This window comes from Branchiostoma lanceolatum, chromosome 6 (genome assembly GCF_035083965.1).
Source record: "Branchiostoma lanceolatum isolate klBraLanc5 chromosome 6, klBraLanc5.hap2, whole genome shotgun sequence".
Lineage (NCBI taxonomy): Eukaryota > Metazoa > Chordata > Leptocardii > Amphioxiformes > Branchiostomatidae > Branchiostoma > Branchiostoma lanceolatum.
The window spans coordinates 5,170,324-5,189,552 of record NC_089727.1 but is presented as its reverse complement, the minus strand read 5'-3'; the positions used below and the strand labels follow the sequence as shown (position 1 = coordinate 5,189,552).

General features: G+C 44.3%; 2 protein-coding genes across 4 annotated transcripts in view; one reads left to right on the top strand and one right to left on the bottom strand.

Moving 5' to 3' along the window:
- Positions 1–1,504, bottom strand: part of LOC136437307 (cytoglobin-2-like) — a 29,330-nt gene extending 27,826 nt beyond the window's left edge. The window contains exon 1 of the mRNA XM_066431839.1: positions 1,365–1,504. The gene's annotated coding sequence lies outside the window, so the exon portion shown is untranslated. The remainder of the gene's footprint in view (positions 1–1,364) is intronic.
- LOC136437305 (cytoglobin-2-like) lies at positions 761–18,468 on the top strand. Of its 3 annotated transcripts, none has more exons than XM_066431834.1 (5): positions 761–865; positions 13,686–13,857; positions 16,211–16,445; positions 16,948–17,116; positions 17,499–18,468. In XM_066431834.1, exons 2-5 carry the CDS (start codon positions 13,715–13,717, stop codon positions 17,510–17,512), a joined length of 561 nt encoding a protein of 186 aa, XP_066287931.1. In that variant the 5' UTR covers positions 761–865; positions 13,686–13,714; the 3' UTR covers positions 17,513–18,468. The 3 variants fall into 3 exon arrangements, with proteins under 3 accessions (XP_066287931.1, XP_066287930.1, XP_066287932.1); XM_066431833.1 differs by lacking the exon at positions 761–865 and adding an exon at positions 4,499–4,634; XM_066431835.1 differs by lacking the exon at positions 761–865 and adding an exon at positions 11,049–11,519.
- The last annotated feature ends 761 nt before the right edge of the window (positions 18,469–19,229 follow it).

Here is a 19,229-nt window from a genome sequence, read left to right as displayed (position 1 = left end):
AAACGTAGGGAAATCGTGACGGAAATAGATTATAAAGATGGACGAAAGATAACGGAAATGTCTCAAGAAATTTACACTTTCCGTGTTGGATCTTCCGTAAAGGTACGGAAAGATTGTCCATAACGACGCCTTAACGCCTTGCAGATACCACGTTTGTAGCACGTTAAGGTCGTTAAAAGGTCACGGAAATACCGAGGAAAGGTATGATTTTAAGTTGCCTTTCAGGCTGCGTGAACGGCACATAAACGTAGAGAAAATCGTGACGAAAACGGATTATAAACATGGACGAAAGGTTACGGAAAGGTCTCAAGAAACGCATACTTTTCGTGTTGGATCTTTCGTAAAGGTACGGAAAGATTGTCCATAACGACGCCTTTACGCGTCGAATAGTTACGTAAATACACGTGAATGAGTGCCAATACGTACATTAACGCACTTCCGGAAAGGACAACTTAAATGTAATCTTTAAGCAGACGTATAGGGGTCGTTAAGTTGCGGAAATAGTGAATAAACGTCACGTTTACGCTGCGTTTAAGCATGCTTAAATACCGGATTTCGTGCCGTGTGATATTAGTGACGAGTGAAGAGCGGAAGGCATGTCGCCCAAATAAAGATGTCTAAACAGAGCTTTCGTTTCCTTCTTCTTTAATTAAGCATGAATCGTGGTTTCAAATATCATGTCGCTCATAAGATTACCGAAGAACAGAGAACCAATTTAAACCTGCCTACGCGAAGGCGTATGTTCTGGTGCGAGTCCCTGCCACTCTGTTTGTTATGAAGCGCGCAAAGTAGGGTCTGCATTGATCTGTGTTCGCTCCCATGTTTTACAGACCTTGAGAACACAACGTCAGGGAAGCAACTAAAGGTAAGATCATTGTTTACGTCTTACTACTTGGCAGGCGATGTTGTCTTTAAACTTCGGTCAGACGTGAGGCCAAACAGTGGGCACACCTCTGAAGGAACGGCGTTCTCATAGAAGGGTTTCTCCAATGATTAACGACTTTCGCCGAGTGTTGTCAGGGAAAGTTTCAGCCCAAAGCGATGAAATCGCCTCGAGCCTGTTCCTAAATGAAATGGCCTGTGCGGTTAACCACTTTTATTAAAATAATCACACTAACCAATACTGAACTGCGAACAATACCGCACTGTCTATGGTTTGCACAAGGAAATGTGACGTTAGTTATTTTAGACAGCGCAAAACTATGCACAAGCTATGCCTTACCTATTCTCCAAGTAGAGATTTCAGTCGTGGGGCTAGTAGTAGTAGTGGCAACGATTTCTTACCGCTGAAGTGAGCCAGTCGTAAGAAATCGCGGCCACTACTAGCCCCCGACCGAAATCTCTACTTGGAGAACACGCCTTACCTTGCTGTCCGTGGACGACAACGAGTAGTCACTTACACCACTGACACCAAAGAGCGAAATAAGGGGAGTCCACAGATACTAGATTCTTCCTTGACCCCTAGATTCCTCATGAACTTCAGTGGACCCATGCAGATAATTAAATGTGCCAGCTCTGGCATCCCGCCAACCCCCATCATAGCCTCCCGAATGTTTAATTCTCTTCAAAACGTGATGGGTCGCTCACGTTTCTTGACAGCTAGGTAGGTCGAAGACTCGCGTTACTTGTATTTATTTTCTTTTTGCGTCGGTCCCCTACTGCGAGTTCTAATTACACCGTTCCGCATCGTTTTCTTAATGTGTTCTTTCACTCACAGCAGCGTTCCTCAAGTTTTGACAGCTTGAATAGTTCCCGGTCGAACGGCATTCTTCCGTAGACCCTAATGACTTGGACAGACGTGACAGAGGTTTCAAAGAGTTATACGTCTCACTTCTCCTCCACTTTACAAGGAAACAAACACCCCTCCGGATTTCTGTTGTGCCGATCCATCACTGTGATCACGATGTCGGCACAAATCGCAGAAAAATTACGCCCGTAGGGTGGATTGTCTACTTTCTGTCCCTTGTTGTTGTTCACCGTTTAGCTCTGCACCTTTGTGTCGTGACTACCCTCCATATCTGATTGAATTTACCAAGATTTAGGCCACAGCCCTGCGGGTCGTTTCTTGTAAGTCTCTACCAGAGCACTTGGCGGACTGAAAGACTGAAATAGGGGGAGGGGGTATCTTGTCAGCCTTGTCGGCCTCCGCCAAGACGGCCCTGACTAATTTCTGCACCAATGTATTTCCAGAAACCTATAGAGCCCCGGGGAGACCAGCTTCTCACTCACTCACTCACTCACTCACTCACTCACTCACTCACTCACTCACTCACTCACTCACTCACTCACTCACTCACTCACTCACTCACTCACTCACTCACTCACTCACTCACTCACTCACTCACTCACTTATAGAAACATTAAAGTGGGCATCTACCATGCCCAGGTAGTAATACCTTTACCTACTGATCATGACAAAGGTTTGCTTCTTCTTATTTGCGATCTGCCTCTTGGAATAGAATGATGAAGTACATCTACTTCTTTAGAATGGAGGGGAAAAGGGGAATGCACCTCTCATTGTGTGTCTGTACGTGTGGTACAACAAGGTTGTTCCTTGTCCTTTTTGTCCTGCCAAGAGTGCCAATCTTAGCCAATCTTACGGCGGAATGGAGACCCTGAATAGCACCCCAAGCCGCAAACCCATATGTTACGGCCGCCCTGTGCAATTTCTTGTCGCGGTGGGGGTCACCTGTATTGTAGTTCTTCATCCCGTCCTTATCTCAGGATCACAGGCCCCCAGATGTATTCATCAGGTCACTGAGTTTTGGAGAACGTCTACTGTTCATACATCTACACATGTACAAAGAAGCGAGAAGAGGTTGACTCTACTGGTCACTGGATTAGCTTAGCCTTATCACTTTCGTCTACCATGTATGTTTAAACTATGTACTGTATATATTTCACTGTATATGTCACTTACATATTAGTTAGGTTTTTGCTAGACGACCTGTATCTATCCCCTCGGGGCACGAACGTACAATAAAGGTCTTCATTCATTCATTCATTCATTGTAGAGAAGACGTGCGCTCAGCTCCGGTTACACATGGTCCAACATGGCCTCCCAACCTTCCCCCGACCATGGTTGGGAGTGGTTCGGGAGCTAGGTCGGCTGTGGTCGGCTGGTGTTCGGCGTGGCTGGCTAGCTGGTGTTCGGCTGCGCCAGCCGAATGTTTTGAGACTTTTGAAAATGCGGCTGTGGGCGGTAGGTCTGGACTGGGTTGGCTGGTAGTTGGCTGGTGGTTGGGAGCAAGTCAGTACTGTAGTGGTCAGGGTGTGTTTGGGGATCATATTTGACACTTGGCCATCTAAAACTGGCCAGACTGCACCCGTCCTACCGCCAACGTTGGTTGGCTGGTGTGGTCGAGATCCCTGTTCGGCTATATGTAACCGGGGCTTTCAGTATACTTTAAGTTTGACATACTTGTATGATCTCCCAGTCGTAATACTTTTAAAATTCATTAAAAGAGATGTACCTGTACCTGGATACACTTCTTAACTTTTAGTATATATAGTACCGGAGTTCCATTCTACATGTAGTTACGACAGAGAACGAAGTTTTTTAAACATCACATGATCACGACAAGGGTCAATAACCGTCTAAGTCTACTGGAGACAGTAGAGGCGACTGCTTTGAGTTTCATCATTGGCTAGGCTCCGCCGGTTGGTAGGTATGTATAAGACAAAGAAGGGAAAGCTACATGTAGTCACGGGGATCTAAGAAGGTGGCATGATAGATTCATGATAAGGTATTAGAAGGTCGCTGTGGAACAGAACTGCAAAGTGGAGGTAGCGTTGAATTACGTAATTACACCTCCACGTTTTACTATGATCAAGCCCCAGTCCTCAGCTTAGCAGCTCGGCTCTCAGTTATTACATGAAATGACGTTGCCGCACATCACTGCACATCGTCGCACTGAGGGTCTGAAGCCGAGAAGGAAGGGACGGAATCCGACGGATTGAAAAACGGGAAAGAGATGGAGGGGTTGTAAAATTTAAGGCAAATATATAAAAGCAAAATACTTGTGACAGGAAGGTTGACATGGGGAGGGCAAAATAACGTTTTGATTAAAAAAATTCACATCACGCCCTCGTTAATTATTTTTGTCGACCTGATTCACATAGACCTCAGGACCGGAACTGAGAAGGACTTGAGGAATATATAAATGATATAAAAACAATTTCAAAGAGAGGATTCTCCCTTGACGACTTTTTGCGTGTGTGGGAGAATGTGTACATACATGTGATGAATCGTGGGAGACTCATCTCTAAGCATTGAGGTTATTTTAGCCTCCTTGCTCTAGGTGAGGTTTTACCCTTACACGTGTACGCACCCTATTTTTGAAAATAGCTAGTTTGACCTATGCGATCTAAAAGCAAGTGTGGAGTGCGCGGTGTACGCTCCAGTTCGTGTAACACAAACCGAACACAGAAATAGTCGCGCTGGTCTTTCTACTCTACGCCAAGAAAACAAAAGTTATTCCGTAGCCACGCCCCCGTCGTAGTGACAGGACGGGGTTGTCCCACACCCTGTCACCTGTGTCCCGGATCAGCGGGTCCCATACTATACAAACACACCCAGGACCAGGACGACACAGGTAACACACGAGGACGGAACCAAGTACAAACCGCGCAAGGTACGGAAAATTTGCCTCGACTGTATTATGTTTACATTGATGTACATGTACTACGTGCACGTAGTGCGACTATGTGTAGTCGTGTTGCGACTTGTTGACATTTATCGGCTTTAGAGTCGCTAACAGGCTTGAAAACTGTTGATTCAGGGTTGATCTTTGCCCCGAATGCCTGTGGGCCGGTGTGGAAATGTGGAAATGCATGATACCTCTCCTTTCCTATTCGACTCACTTTCCAAGGCTCTGCCAATTTGCATGTGTCCTCCTTGGTGTATGTATGTGTGTCTGCGTACGTGTGTCTGCACGTGTGTGTGCCTGTCTCTCTGTCTCTCTGTCTCTCTCTCTCAGTCTCTCAGTCTCTCTCTCTCTCTCTCTCTCTCTCTCTCTCTCTCTCTCTCTCTCTCTCTCTCAGTCTCTCTCTCTATCTGTATATGTGTGTGTTTGCGCGCGCGCGTGTCTGTTAATCTGTGTTTCATGTTAACGCCGTTGTGAATAACCGGCCATACCGCTGCTACACGAGGCACCGGTTCTCCCTTCCCCGGAGAATGTTTACCACCAAAACAGTCCCTGAATGTGGTGCATCTACCGTAGTGGGCGAGGGTCGGCCACCATGTGCATGTAGCTATTCAATCTGTTGAGATGCACGCTTCCTTGTTTCATCATCAATGGCACGAGCGACGAATACATGAAGACACGTACAACAACCTGTTAGTGAAAACAACCTTGGTGGCTGTTGCTAACCTTACAACCGGAAATGACTGTTTTGGATGCTAACGTTACAGGTTGCCTGGGTCAGTTTTCGCACGCGTCTAAATAGACCGAGCGCGGTAAGTAGGTTCTGTTGACACTGCTTGAGAACCTTTGGCTATATCCGCGTTATGAGTAGGTGAAGGTTACTTGCAAGAAGGATTCTATAATATACGTAAGTTTAAACGCGGTAGTGTATACATTACAACTTCTCTCTCTTGCCGTATCATGGCCTCTAATGATCATTTTACAATCAGGGCAGAATCCTTTCACTTGGTGTTACGGTAAGGAGATTATCTTGTCTTAAACTTGATTGAATGCAATCTTAGATGGCTTTACGTACGTTCGCCACGATGAAGCCCCACCCCTCCGCCATTCCTAAAATCAGTTCGCTATTGTACACATCCCGTTGTGGGCGGGGGGAACAACAATCACAGTAAGCCTGTAGTAACAGGTGTAGAGCGCAAACACAACAATTGGAAGGTGCTGTGTAATACATTAGCTTAAGCATTGTGAATAGGAAAGGTGTCCTAGGATCTCAACTTGTAATAACTATCATAGGACATGTCCCAGCCTTTTTTTCTCTTTCGTAGTTCTCGATTCTTCTCATCAAAACACCCCCTGGCACATTTCTCAGATGCAGAAACGCACATAGACATTACCGTCCATTCTAAGGCTGTCATTCAATGTGTGTGTTCTGAACGTGCCAATGAGTAGTAAAGGTACCTTGTAAATCGACCTACGCGTGATGGCCGTTTCTGTGACTAAGAGTCTTACACCAGCCTAAAAGTACATCCTCTTACAGTTAATTAAGGCTGACCCAGAAAATGTTGTCTAAAAATATCCCATGTGAGCAACAGATTAAGTAGGAGCGGCACGTTCTTTGATGTAAGTGTCCTGCAGGTACGGACCCCAGGTGAGCACTCCGCCCAGCAAACCCCAGCGCACCTGTCCGTCGTTTCGACTATTATAATAGTAAAAGAACGGCACAGTTTTATAGTCTACGTGCAGGCTTCGCCGTTGGCGAAGGGCAATCGCATATCATCTTCAGAAGAAGGCACAAGAACGCGCCAAGCCGGTAATGTTCCTCTACAGAGCCTGCGTTCGATACTAGGAGCTGTTCTTACTTCCAAGAAATCCTTCACACACATTTGAGTGACAGGATCCTCAATATTCAACCGTGTGCCCATATGGGAGCGGGAACCGTGTTTTGTTCTGCCCTTTGGTTTCCTTGTTGTTTTCGCTCATCGTGCAGAGTTTGTGCTGAAGGCGTCCCCGTGATATACAGGCTCGCCTGGGGACAAACCGTTCTGCACGGAAGCAACCAAAAGAAGAGAGGTCGTCGAGGCAGACTGATTTATTCATCCGCTTTTAAAGAGTGCCAACATATATATGGCACAGACGGTCTAGGTACCATATTGCCCGCTAAGGTCACTGACACTAGGTGATAGAACAAGCGCAGCAAAGACAGAGGGACATGTCCGAGGGGCACATGCCGATTCTAGAAATCTTCCAAAAGAAGAGACTTCGTGTCAGTTTGGTGAAAATTCTGAAACGATTTGCAGACCGAGATTTCTAAGTCAGTGTATACAGGCTGTAAATGATTGTATAAAATATATCCATACACAACCACTAAAGTATGTGGTAGTGTATTAAAGGAAAAGAGTGTTTCAAACAGGATTCTGTAGCCTCTGCAAACTGGAAAACATAACCTTCTCGGCGAAGGTAATAAGTATCCCAGTCCACTGCATAGATCATATATTGTAATAAATATAAACACTGTACCCAGTAGCAGACGACCGTCGTTGATAAAACTATATTTGGAATGTCCGGCATTGTGTTGCTGTCATAGTCATTAGTCGTTATCTTCACAACAGATCGTGTAGGCCCCCATTCCGCTAGACGGCGATCTCGCTGCGATCTCGCTGCGTCCTAGATATTGGATTTGTGCAACCCTTGATTATAACGCAAAATGTAAAGGTAAGGCCGAAAAGACAAGACACACAAAGCGTAAAAAGATTGCTTTTTTATCTGTGAAATTCGCTGAGCGCTCTGTCAAATTTCAGGACGCATCGAAGAGGTTTTATATCAAGAAAGCCTCCTTGGTCGCAGCGCGATCGCAGCTACTCTCCAAGCAGAGGTAAGGTCCGGGGTATTTTCGACGTATTTTTGCGGTATTTTATACGTCTTTCTTCTTGAAGGAAGACCCAACAAAAACCGCACAAGTAGAAAGACGTATAAGATACCGCGAAAATACGTCGAAAATACCCCGGATCTTACCTCTGCTTGGAGAGTAGATTGCAGTGAGGTCGCCGTCCTAGTTATTCATCACTACAAATGATGCCGACAATCTACACAGCACAGGTATGACAAACCATACCGTAACAAATGACTAACGACGTGACCCTTTGACCTTAGGATGACATGGCATGACCAGGTGAGGCAGCCTATGGCATATAGGAAAAAAATGCTGTGTTTCCGATTAGGGTCGGGCAGATGATGGATTCAGTTCTTTCAAAAAAGATTTCGGCCGAAGTGATCCAACAAATACATTTGTAGAATGTAAATTTGAAATGCAACAGGCATTGGCATTTCAAACATCATACTGTAATTAACGTTATATATACATTGTGTATTAATAAACTGAACAAAGACGTATTATTTTACTACACATTCTTACATGAACTGTTCAAAGCCCTCGTCTTTTAACAGTGTGTGAAATACAAGCAGTCTGCTTGAATTTTATTAAGCTCAAATGCCAGCGACCGACAAAACATAGGACCCGGGTCGGCAGGTTTTTTCTAGGGTCGGTCGGGTAACCGGATACACATTTTCGTCCCTGGGCCTGAGGGTGTTTTGTCCTCGCTTACATTTTGTTTTGCTTTGGATGATAAACACTTATTACTATCAATAGTATAGTATTATACTAATGTACAATTTAAACTCTACTACTGAATCCAGTAGTATATCAAATTGTATATTAGTATTGTTTACCTGGATGTCTAACCTTCATCAAAGTATAGTATTATGTATCAACAAGAAGCTTATTTATTACCGATTGCAATGATACTATATCACTGTTCTCACTCTGCTCTGTATGTCATTTGTTCAACCTTCCGTACCACCTATAGATAGATTTAACAATGAAAGCAACTTTTTACTAGTTTGTCCAGCTTGTTTTATTCGCACGCTCGCATCAGTTTTGGGGTGCCAATCAAATTGGTGCGGCCGTACCAAGGGCATTCCAGCTGTTTCGGAGCTGCTATAGTTTCACTCAAGGCCAACCAAGACTTTGACTTTCACGCCCTCCCAGGCGTGATCTTCACAAGGACATGTCACGGGAGTTAAACTCAATATCGAAATAACACACGAATGCCTGCAAAGGCGGTACACACAACAGTTCGTGCATGTCTGTGCCATCTCCGTTCGCACGCAAGAGGTGGTTTGAACAGTCTAATCTCCAAGCTGATCTTCACTGTGGGAAGATCGTTATGTCGGCAATGTCGGTGGCTAATGGACACATGTCTTAACCACATAACGATCTGGCCACCGGGTGATTTGTACTCACCGGGCGGCGTCGTGATTTTGTCGTGTTGACTAACACGGCGCGGTCGCATTCGTCGTACGATTTCGATGTCTGAGAATTAAATTGAATTTAAAACTGATTGTGACCAAACCACAAAAAATACCTAAGACAGCCTTTCCCGCGCGGCCGTAACAAGACAGAACATACTATACATGGACGACTATCTCAAGAATATCATCAGTTTGCGATCGTATGATGGTGCGACGTATGTGATGACCGGACCGTGCGGTTTTTTTCTATAATGTTAAACCGCAATGAAGTCACCAAAAGAAGACAGACATAGTGGACTGCGTAAGGGCCCTGTCACACTTGTGCGTATAGACAAGTCCGCATGAGTTGCGTATCAACATATTTTTGGCTTAGGTTAAGTTTGCAGCCGAATAAGTGATTTCTTAGGCTCGATTACTAGGCCGCACAACGGTGGGTCAAAGTAGAAAACATTTTTCCCCCGCAAACTTTACTTAAACCAAAAAAATGTTAATGCGCAACTCATGCGCAGTTGAATATACGCACAGGTGTGACAGGGCCCTAAAAGGCAAAGAAACAAACAACACTCTAATTTCAAAACCCCAGATCGTGTCTGTCGGCACGTCAGCCCCGAAGTCTAGGTCGCCGACGGTCGACCTGCGTCTTGGTCTAGTCGATCTATTGTTGCTGCTAATTAGTATCCGAGCTAATCTCGAATTCGAGATAACACCCATCGGCTTGGTGTTGCTGACAGGGGGCTTCGCTTGCACGCAATCTTACGTATCTACGCAACCCAAGTAGCGTTTATTAGTCTTTAGAAGAAAATACCTGGCGCAAAAAAGCTGGCAATAAGACAACAGACCGTTTTACTTAAACAGGTCACAGAGACTTGGATAATTTGGAGTCAAGGTTGGTGGTAGAACTCAATAAATGCTATTAATTGAAACCATAACTTGAAATAGGTTTATAAGATGCTATTGAAAAGTATTGTCTTGTCTTGTATCAATTAGTTGTGTTCTCTAGGTTTGCAATCTATTAAACTATGTTAGATTTTTGAAAATTGATACCTAATTTGCATAATTAATGACAAAATACGCATGTTTCAAATACAACAAAACATACAGAACTTTTTTAATCGCTCTTTATCTGTGAAATTCGATGAGCAACCTGTCAAGTTGGTCGCTCAGCGGCCGCAGCGCGCGCGGTCGAACCCTCTTTTGGAAAGGGGTGTGAAGAATAAAACATACACCGACATACGAGCTACCACACACGAGCTATCCACGCATCCACTCGGTTCGCGCGCCAGCTTATCAGACACGGTTCCAGGTAGCCTGGAAACCATACCATCGGGAGCTCCCCGGTATCTCTACGGAGCTGGGAGTGATGCCCGCCCGCCCAGACAGTTTAGCCCGCTCGGGGGTGGGTTTACGGCCTTGGCTTTAATTGGCGGCGAAACTCACTATGGCAGCTACTGAATGGACAGGTTGACAGAAACGGATCAATAAAGCAGACTGGGCCCGATAAAACACCCCTAAGCCGACCCGTAGAGACTGGGATCAGGCTAGGTTCTAGGCTTCGTCCTCCATTGCCGATGCTTCACGGTGCTTGTTGTTCACCGGAGCATCGACACCTCCGAGGTACTGAAAAGGTCGCAGATGCATCCGAGTAACACAACATGATAAACGCGTCTAGTGTTCATTACAGTTTGGATAAAACTAGTTGATAAACCATTTCTGTGTTTCCGATAGCATGATAATCTTATCATTGACATTGGTAGTGTATACACGTACCTGTTGGTGCTGCTAGCTTATTGTTTCCTCTAGCCGAACGCAGCGTTCCCAATAGCGAGAGTCTGCAAAACTGTTTATACACAAGAGAGCTTGCTACATTCAAAAATGCTTTTCATATGTTTTTGTAAAAAGTCGTAAGAAATCAGATTAAGAGCCAGCTGTCACGCGACGATGCACTTTAACCTTCTCCCTGCTGCCTAACTCTGTAACCAATAGGGAATTGGGTGCCAAACGGTTACTTAAGGGTGGTAAAGGGTAAAAAGCTCCCAACATTAGCCACTACCAGGCCCCGCCGATGGCTGAAAAAAATAGTAGAAATTGGCCAAATAGAGTGAATAGTATGCTAAGGGAGTCGGCTACGGAGAGAGGGTCCAGTATTTCATCCACGGGAAACTGTAACTTCTTTAGCGAACTAACTTCTCTGGCATGTTATCCGTCTATCTGGCCAATTTCCACGATTTTTCCAGCGATCTGTGGAGCCTGGTAGAGGCTACCCAACGTAACCCCTGGAAACAGTTGTCGTAACCGAAGCCGACACGTTGGCAGTGCATGAAAGTCACCTTGACGCTGCCGCGGCCATAAGCAGGTGTGATTTGTGGCTTGTGGGCTCACGAAAGGCCACCCAAATGTCATTCATCAAGAGATGCTCTGTCTGAAAATAGTTCCACGGGGATGTGTTTCTGTCACGAAGCGCCATGAGGCTTAGACTGGCAGACATGCGAGTTGTCGTGAGCCAGGAGTACTCGTGGCGTAACCTTGTCGTAGTCGCAACACGCTAGGGCGGTGTGAGACACAAAGGTTAGTGTACTGTTGTCGTGTCGTATTCGCCCTGATCTATCGGACAATATAATGTCTCCTTCGTCATGTGTGTCAAGCAGCCATATATGTAAATATATTAGGTAGATTAGTCCTATGAAACTGTAGTTATGTACTAGTAGATGCCATACTTTCTACCTTGTAAAACTGTTGTGCAAGAGTTATTGCAAATATCTACAAAACTGGCGAAAGGAAAGCAGTCAAAATGTGAAACATTCCATTTAAGAAAATAGAAATATTAGACAAGAACCAGAAGGGGAGATACTAGGTAGCAGTAGCTGTTAAACGGCGCGATCACTCGTCATAGGTCGCTGTGCGATTTTGATGTCGTAGAATTTTCGATCAGCTTCTGAAAGAGCAAGCAGGCGACAAGTATCTATTCCAGAACAACCTTTTTCGCAACAAAACAGCTGAATTTTGCAAGGAACATGCTGATGCACGATAATCCCCCAAATGCCCCCAGTTTGAGATCGTAAGACGTATGTGACCAGGCCCTAAGAAGACACCGATGGCTTTGGATAATCTCCTGGTTGGCCCTTTTGATACTGCCTTGCCACCGATGGACCTTCTTGGAGATTACTAAGAAGGGAATAATAAGAATAATAATAATGGTTTTTATTCACATATAAAACAGTGACAGGATGGCAGGGTCCCATTCAGGGACCCTGAATTGGTCTGCCACTTTACACCTTTAAAAACATGTTTGAAACTACATTATTACACACTGTTGACGGCACATAAATTGTTACAATATAAAAGGGATTCTTATACTAAATTCACAGGAAAGTCGTACCTGTGTAGACGATGAGGATAACACAATGACAGGCAATCAATCTCGACAGACGACCATCGTAGATTTTCTGCTCCTGCTCGACTACTGATACTGTAATATATGCAATGTTTGGTGTTTCTACGTGAGATGCCCATCTATATATAGACCAACATTACGCCCCGCGTGTTGTAGCATGTATTAATTGTGTGTATACGTGTATCCAAGACGTGCTAAAAAAGGAGAAAGCTTCAAATCCATCGCGATAATGAAAGCCTTCTTCTGCGGAGGAGAAGATTAAGGTCGCTGTTTGATGACCGGAACAAGACATTACACCATCAAATGCAAACGTCGATCTAGACAGGTATTGTTGTCCAACACACTACTTTGGTCACAACGGTCACAAGCTTCGTGCGATCATCGTACGATCGCAGTCTGAGGGCATTCTTTGGTTAGTCTTACATTTATCCTGCAAAATTCAGCTGTCTTTTTACGGAAAAGGCTGCCTTAGATCCCTGTCAGTGGTTGGTTCTGTCACAGTCTGCTTGAAAATCTTACGGCATCAAAATCGCACGACAGCCTACGACGAATGTGAGAGAGACCCGGTGTGCTCGGTTGAAATACGCGAGCCTTAGCGAGGCCGCGCGCAATCCACTACCAGCTGTCGAAATAGTGTTACACTTCGCCTCATTCTGACAACAGACGCTTAACCTATAGTCCTTACCTTCCCATAAAAGCTGTAACAAAGTCACTTCAACCGCGTAAAGGTCGATTGTTGATACTTCGTCCTGCTGGAGATGCTAAAAGATACACTTAGACAAACCCAGTTGAACCTGAGGCCGGGTAAACTAGAGGGCAACGACGAGATAAGGGTACTGAGGGGATGTCAGGTGTAACTGTGACTTACCCGTATAACGTGTTCTGTGTGGGTGAAGGTCGTGACGAACACGCGAAGGTCAACTAGCCACCACGAAACGTTTTTTGTCCTCACTTTCGTTTCTCTCCTTCTACTTGTTGTATTCTTTGAGAAATTACACTGTATCTTAGCTTGACAATGACTGACGTTGCATTTGTGCACACTTCAACTTCTAAGGTTTTGATTTTCCGATCCAGGCAAGGAAGTCCCAGGGTACATGTGAATACATAAGCAGTTAAAGGAAAATGTGTGAGCACCTCTTGGTATAGCGTTAAATTTAATCATCCTTATCATCATCATCATCATCATTATCATCATCATCGCCATCATCATCAACATCATCGTCACCATCACTCATCTGTGTTTTGTAACAGATTTGAAAGGTGTTGTGGGTGAAGTCATAAGGGACAGTTAAATTCTGCTAACCTTTTAACGGCTAAATTGCCCTTGGTATTCTCCACAGATAAAGCCTGAAGTACAAGTACAGAAGCCATGGGTAGTCTGGTGGAAAAATCAGAGAACGGCACACCTGATGACGTCACGAGGCTGACAGCCACTCAGATCCGTTACATCCGGGAAAGTTGGCAGGTCGTCCTGAGCAACAAGAGGGCCAACGGGTTCGCCATCTTCAGAATGTGAGTGCCAGACTTGGATTGTCTTTATCGTCTCTATTGTCTTGTATCAGACCTGTAAAGTTTAAAGTTACTATATATACTGTTTTTTCCTAACTTTTGATAACGGTTAAAAACTTTCAATGCAATATCATACACAATTGCAGACAATACTCAAAACGAAAGATATGACAATCGTTTGGACTTTGGAACAACTTGGAGATACCTGAAAACATCAACTTTACATGGCATCTCTACGTTCTTTACACGAACAGAGACCCTTCAATGACTTTTTATGGAACACCCTAGGACGGCTGGCGCCTTGGCGAAGTATTTATGGCCCCTTAAACGTGTAAACCATGCTAGAAAGGCGCTGCCCAAATGCTGCCATAATCTGATAAAACAGTGGTTCAATGTGACAGGATTACTACTACAAGAGGCAGCACACTCTGACATGTTACCCTGCTTGTTGAGGCTAATGGGTTTTGCCATCATGAGAGCCATCCTATCTACTTTAGTTCTCGGGATCACACGTAATGGATACGTGGGCGAATCACCCAAGCAAAGGATAAACAAAGGAAATCTTGCGACTGTAGATGTTGAAAGCCCATAATCTTTGTAAGAAATGTCTTGTACACTTTGTTGAAAGGGTGCAACCACTGCTGTTGGCACTGTGTTAACGTTCTCTTTGTATCACATCAGTTCTTCAGTTACACTAATTTTTATCTCAACAATTTTCTTTCCACATCCGGATCCGGTCCTTCATCATATTTTTATGGGTCTAGTTTCATCGGATCTTCTGTCTTTCTGTTACAATTTCAAAAAGTAGATTTCTCAAGTTCTCGCTTTGAACCTGAGAGGATATATCCATCGCCGGATAAGTCACCCAGCCTAGCCACGGTGAACTTACTGGTACCTTTGACCTTATCCTTGGCAGCTCAAATGTCTGTGTTTGTGTATATAGCCGTGTCTTATCGCTCTGCAGCCCTGGCCGCCCCGATAACTTACGGAGCAATAATGGGACAGACAGACCTAAAACAGCTTCAAAGGCTTTGCTGCAAGTTTGGTTACGAGTGCATCGCAGTCAGTCATAAATTGTGCCCTCAGTATTGTGGCACTTTACTTCCCGACGGCTGCATCGAATATGGGAGATTCTTTATACACAACCAGGTATTGATCTCACCTGCTAACTTTTCGATGTCTATCAGACACCTTCTTCAGAGCTTCTGACTGGAGTACTGCTTCTCACCGCTATAAGTAGCCGATGTAGGTGGCGCTTTTGCGGTGAGAACACTGTCCCAAATATGGCTAAGTTTGTATCCCCCCCTCGTCTCGGTTCATCACCGGTGTTGTCTTCCTTATCCAGACCGCCTCCTTTATCCACCGGGTGTGTCTGTTATCCTCTCTGTCGATGACCTTGGCACCCTCCCAGTCAATGACGCAGTTGTGTCTGGCAATGTGGTCAGTGACTGCCGATTTCTTGTCTACTTGTTGTGCTTGTCTTTTCTGTGACCTTGTGTATTTTACAACTTCAATGAGAAGCAGTACTCCAGTCAGAAGCTCTGAAGAAGGTGTCTGATAGACATCGAAACGTTAGCAGGTGAGATCAATACCTGGTTGTGTATAAAGAATCTCCCATATCCTATTTTCTACCAACCTGATGAAATCATTTTCGGATGTAGGCTGCATCTTTCTTACTGAGTTATGGTGGGCTGTAATGGAGAAAAAATCCCGGATATTTGTTTGTGAAAAGTGATTAAAAAAAAAACCTTTTACTCCTTGTATGTTTGCACATCACTTCCCTTGTGTAATTTTTCCTTGTACTTTAAAATCGTTTACTATATATCAGTGGTTTTATTTCGCGATTGGGTAGAAACGGAGGTTTTCGCAGTGTGTGGCAGTTGAACTTGAAGTACAGAGGTCATAGAAGTAAGACATATTCGCGGTGCAATGAATTCGCAATTTTCTTTACAGTTCTTGACCCTAACTTTTCCATGTCCCCCACGTGCCTCCCCCAGACTGTTCACAGACTACCCGTTCACGAGGAAACTATCCCGGAGTATAGACAAGGCTGTATCTGTTTCTAACGCAGTTATTGTGAGATTTGATGAAGAAGAAAAAAGAACGTGTATTTGTTTGTACTCCTCTAGTCCTTGTAGTTTGTGACCACGCGTACGTGTATATCACATCACTTTCCTTTCAATTTTCCCTGCCATCCCGGGGGTATTGGTATCATGGCCGCTAACAGCGCCTTGAATGACTTTCCAACAGTCCTATCCTGGCGTGGCATTCTTGAACTACAGTTGAGACATATAAAGGTGGAAGGTTCTCACTTTAAACTTAACCTTTTACATACCTCCCTACGTGTCTCCCCCAGACTGTTCACAGACTACCCGTTCACGAGGAAACTGTTCCGGAGTATGGACAAGGTGGACATGGACGTGCCGGAGCAGTTCGAGAAGAACATCGCCCTCCGCGCGCACATTACCCGCTTCCTGCACAGCTTCGACACCTACATGGCGTGTCTGGACGAGCCGGAGGACCTGCAGCAGCTGCTGTACGACACCGGGAAGAGCCACCTCAGACACAGCGTCAAGCCAGAGTACTTCGACGTGAGTTCATTGGTTTTACACTTTTTCCCTAATCTCCAAGCAGATCTAACGGTTGCAAAGACCGTATCCAACTGGCAAAATGAGTTTTTATTGCGTTGCAATAAAAACTCCTTTTGCCAGTTGGATATGGTCTTTGCAACCGTTAGATCTGCTTGGAGATTACTTTTAACATCCCCATTCCACAAGGGCATTGCGACCTAAAATTTGACTGGCTAATGACATCTGGCTATATGATTTCATAATAGCCATGAAATTCGAACCGACCCTTAACGAAAAGCGGCATTCCATTCAACCATGTGTATTTATAAAGAAGATTGAGAAGTGGTGGTAGCCTGTGTTTACAAAAGCTCTCGCTGGCGGAGGTCAATGACCCCTCCCTCTAGGGGGCGGTATCCGTCGAGCCGGAGGCTAGTAGTGGTGGTGGTACCAACAAAATTACTTTTAAGAAACAAAATTTAGAGGCAACTTTTGACGGTCTAAAACTTATATATTGCTTACTCAGGCCCTTGGCAATGTTCTGATGAAGGGGTTGGCAGCAGTGGTGGGGAAAGAGTTCACGGAGGAGGTACAGGGGGCCTGGGCAACTGCATGGGGCTTCTTCGTCACCCATTTGAAACAGGGTCTAGACGACGCGATACGCCACAAAGCGGAAACAAATGGAACTGCAGGAGGTGAGTCTGGACAGTCGAAAAAAGGACCGACTAAAGATATCGTCCAGTTTTTCACGTATCGAATTGATGCGGCTTTAACAGATGTCAAAACTATTTGTAGTTGATAAAGAAAAAAAGATCTTGTACCTACTATTGTTTACCACATAAAATAAGTTAGTAAGATTACGTGGTCAACATCGTCATTCTTGTTTTCTCCAAGTTCTAAATTTAGTATCCAGACAACTTCATTGGTCTAAATACGAAGTTGTTACGTGTATTTGTAGCAAACTGCTAGTTTCTCGGGTACTGATCACATCAGGCCAATAAGGCAAACCATATAGAATAAAAGAAAATCTATCAACTACATGCTGACGCTTACAACTTATTGTTCACAACTTTGCAGGGACAGACCTGTAGACCGTAGCTGGACCAAGGAACAAAACCGATCGACGATGGAGCGGGTTTTCCAACTACCACTAGCCTAGGACAAATTAGCATGAAGATGAGACAAGGGACAAACTTTCTGTCCCTAATAAGCATACCGGTAATCAGTTTTACTGATCAAATTCTGATCACAGAACCAACCAATCTGACTGGTATGAAGACTTTGTTTCATTTTTGACGAATGACGTCTGTATATGAAAATGTAAGAAATATGTATGCTTTTGGCAGGTTTTAGATGGTAGTGTTATCCCTTTGAAACGTTTGTTAGAGAAATCCCAGTTTAATTTCTGTTGCAACTTGCACCTATGTGTACGGTTGACCAGACAGTAGAAATCGCCCCGAAAGAAGTCCATTACTGGCGAGGCTTGGTGACGATCACGGAAAAACTAAAATGGGTATGTTTTAAAACTAACATATGGATATCAATGTGTTAAGTGTGATTGTTATGGTTTAATATCAAATCTGCTAATATGTACTTAAAATATAGCCGACATTGAAAAAATACTAAATTCACTTGTACGATTTTGTACTACAGTTGTATTATGGCTCTATATCACCCAAACCTAAGGTCCCAAGGATTTGACTCAAGAGGAAAGTACCATATGAAAGTTGGACTAAATCTTAGTACTTCATGTACATGTACTTGTAGAGTAAACAGAGACGATGTAAGTACAAGTCTACATCATAAAGTATGTGACTTAGGTGGGTCTTTCTTCTGCTTGTGAAATTGTATGTTTTTTTTAAAGTTCAGGCCAAGAAGGTACTTTTTCACATAGGCATACTTTTCTCAGGCATCAGAGAACATTAGACAAATTCAAATTATGCAGAGATCTGCTTGGAGACCTTGTACACATGAATCTAGTTATGTTAACAATGATGGTAAATCCCTGTATATCACAGAATAACAGAATAAATGGATGTTCTGAAAATTTTGTTGATTATGGCTGAACTTGTTCAAAGAGTGTGAGATCTTCTTATCACTTTTCCACTGAAAATTTGAGATGCACTTCCTGGTAATCATATAAAGTAGGTAGTCTAAAAAGCTGCGGGAGTGCCAAATTTGATGTGGCCTGGACGCTAGAACCAGCACAAGACAATACAAATCACATTGAACCCCAGAGTTGGCACCTTATCTCTTTCACACAGCCTACCTTTGGGTAACCGGTGCAATGGCCGAGTGGGTAGAGTGTTCACCTTGCATACGGTAGGTCGTGAGTTCGAACCCCGGCCGGGTCATACCAAAGACTGTAAAAATGGTACATACTGATTTCTCTGCTTAGCACTCAGCATTTGGGAAATAGTATGGAAGTTAAACACACACCACTACCAGTGGACTAGCCCCCTGCTGTAGTGATTGCACAAAGTGTGGCCCAAGGGCTACTGAAACGGAGATGGGCGCCGCCCTATGCACCATCGGTGCGGGAAGGAACTTTGACTTTGGGGAAGGGTGTCAACACTGAGAGGGGGACAAATGTTGCTCCCCCAACCAAAGGGATTGGCACTGCCTTGCACATTATGGGTGTGGCATTCAAGCTAACTTTGGTGATCCAGTTGCACTTTTTCTGTGCTAAGTTTGGATATTGACAGGGCCCCTCTTAATAACAAATTCAACTTACAACAAAAGTCTAGACATAGACTAACCTTCACCATCCCCAAGACAACTGAAGAAGAGGCTATTATCACTGACACT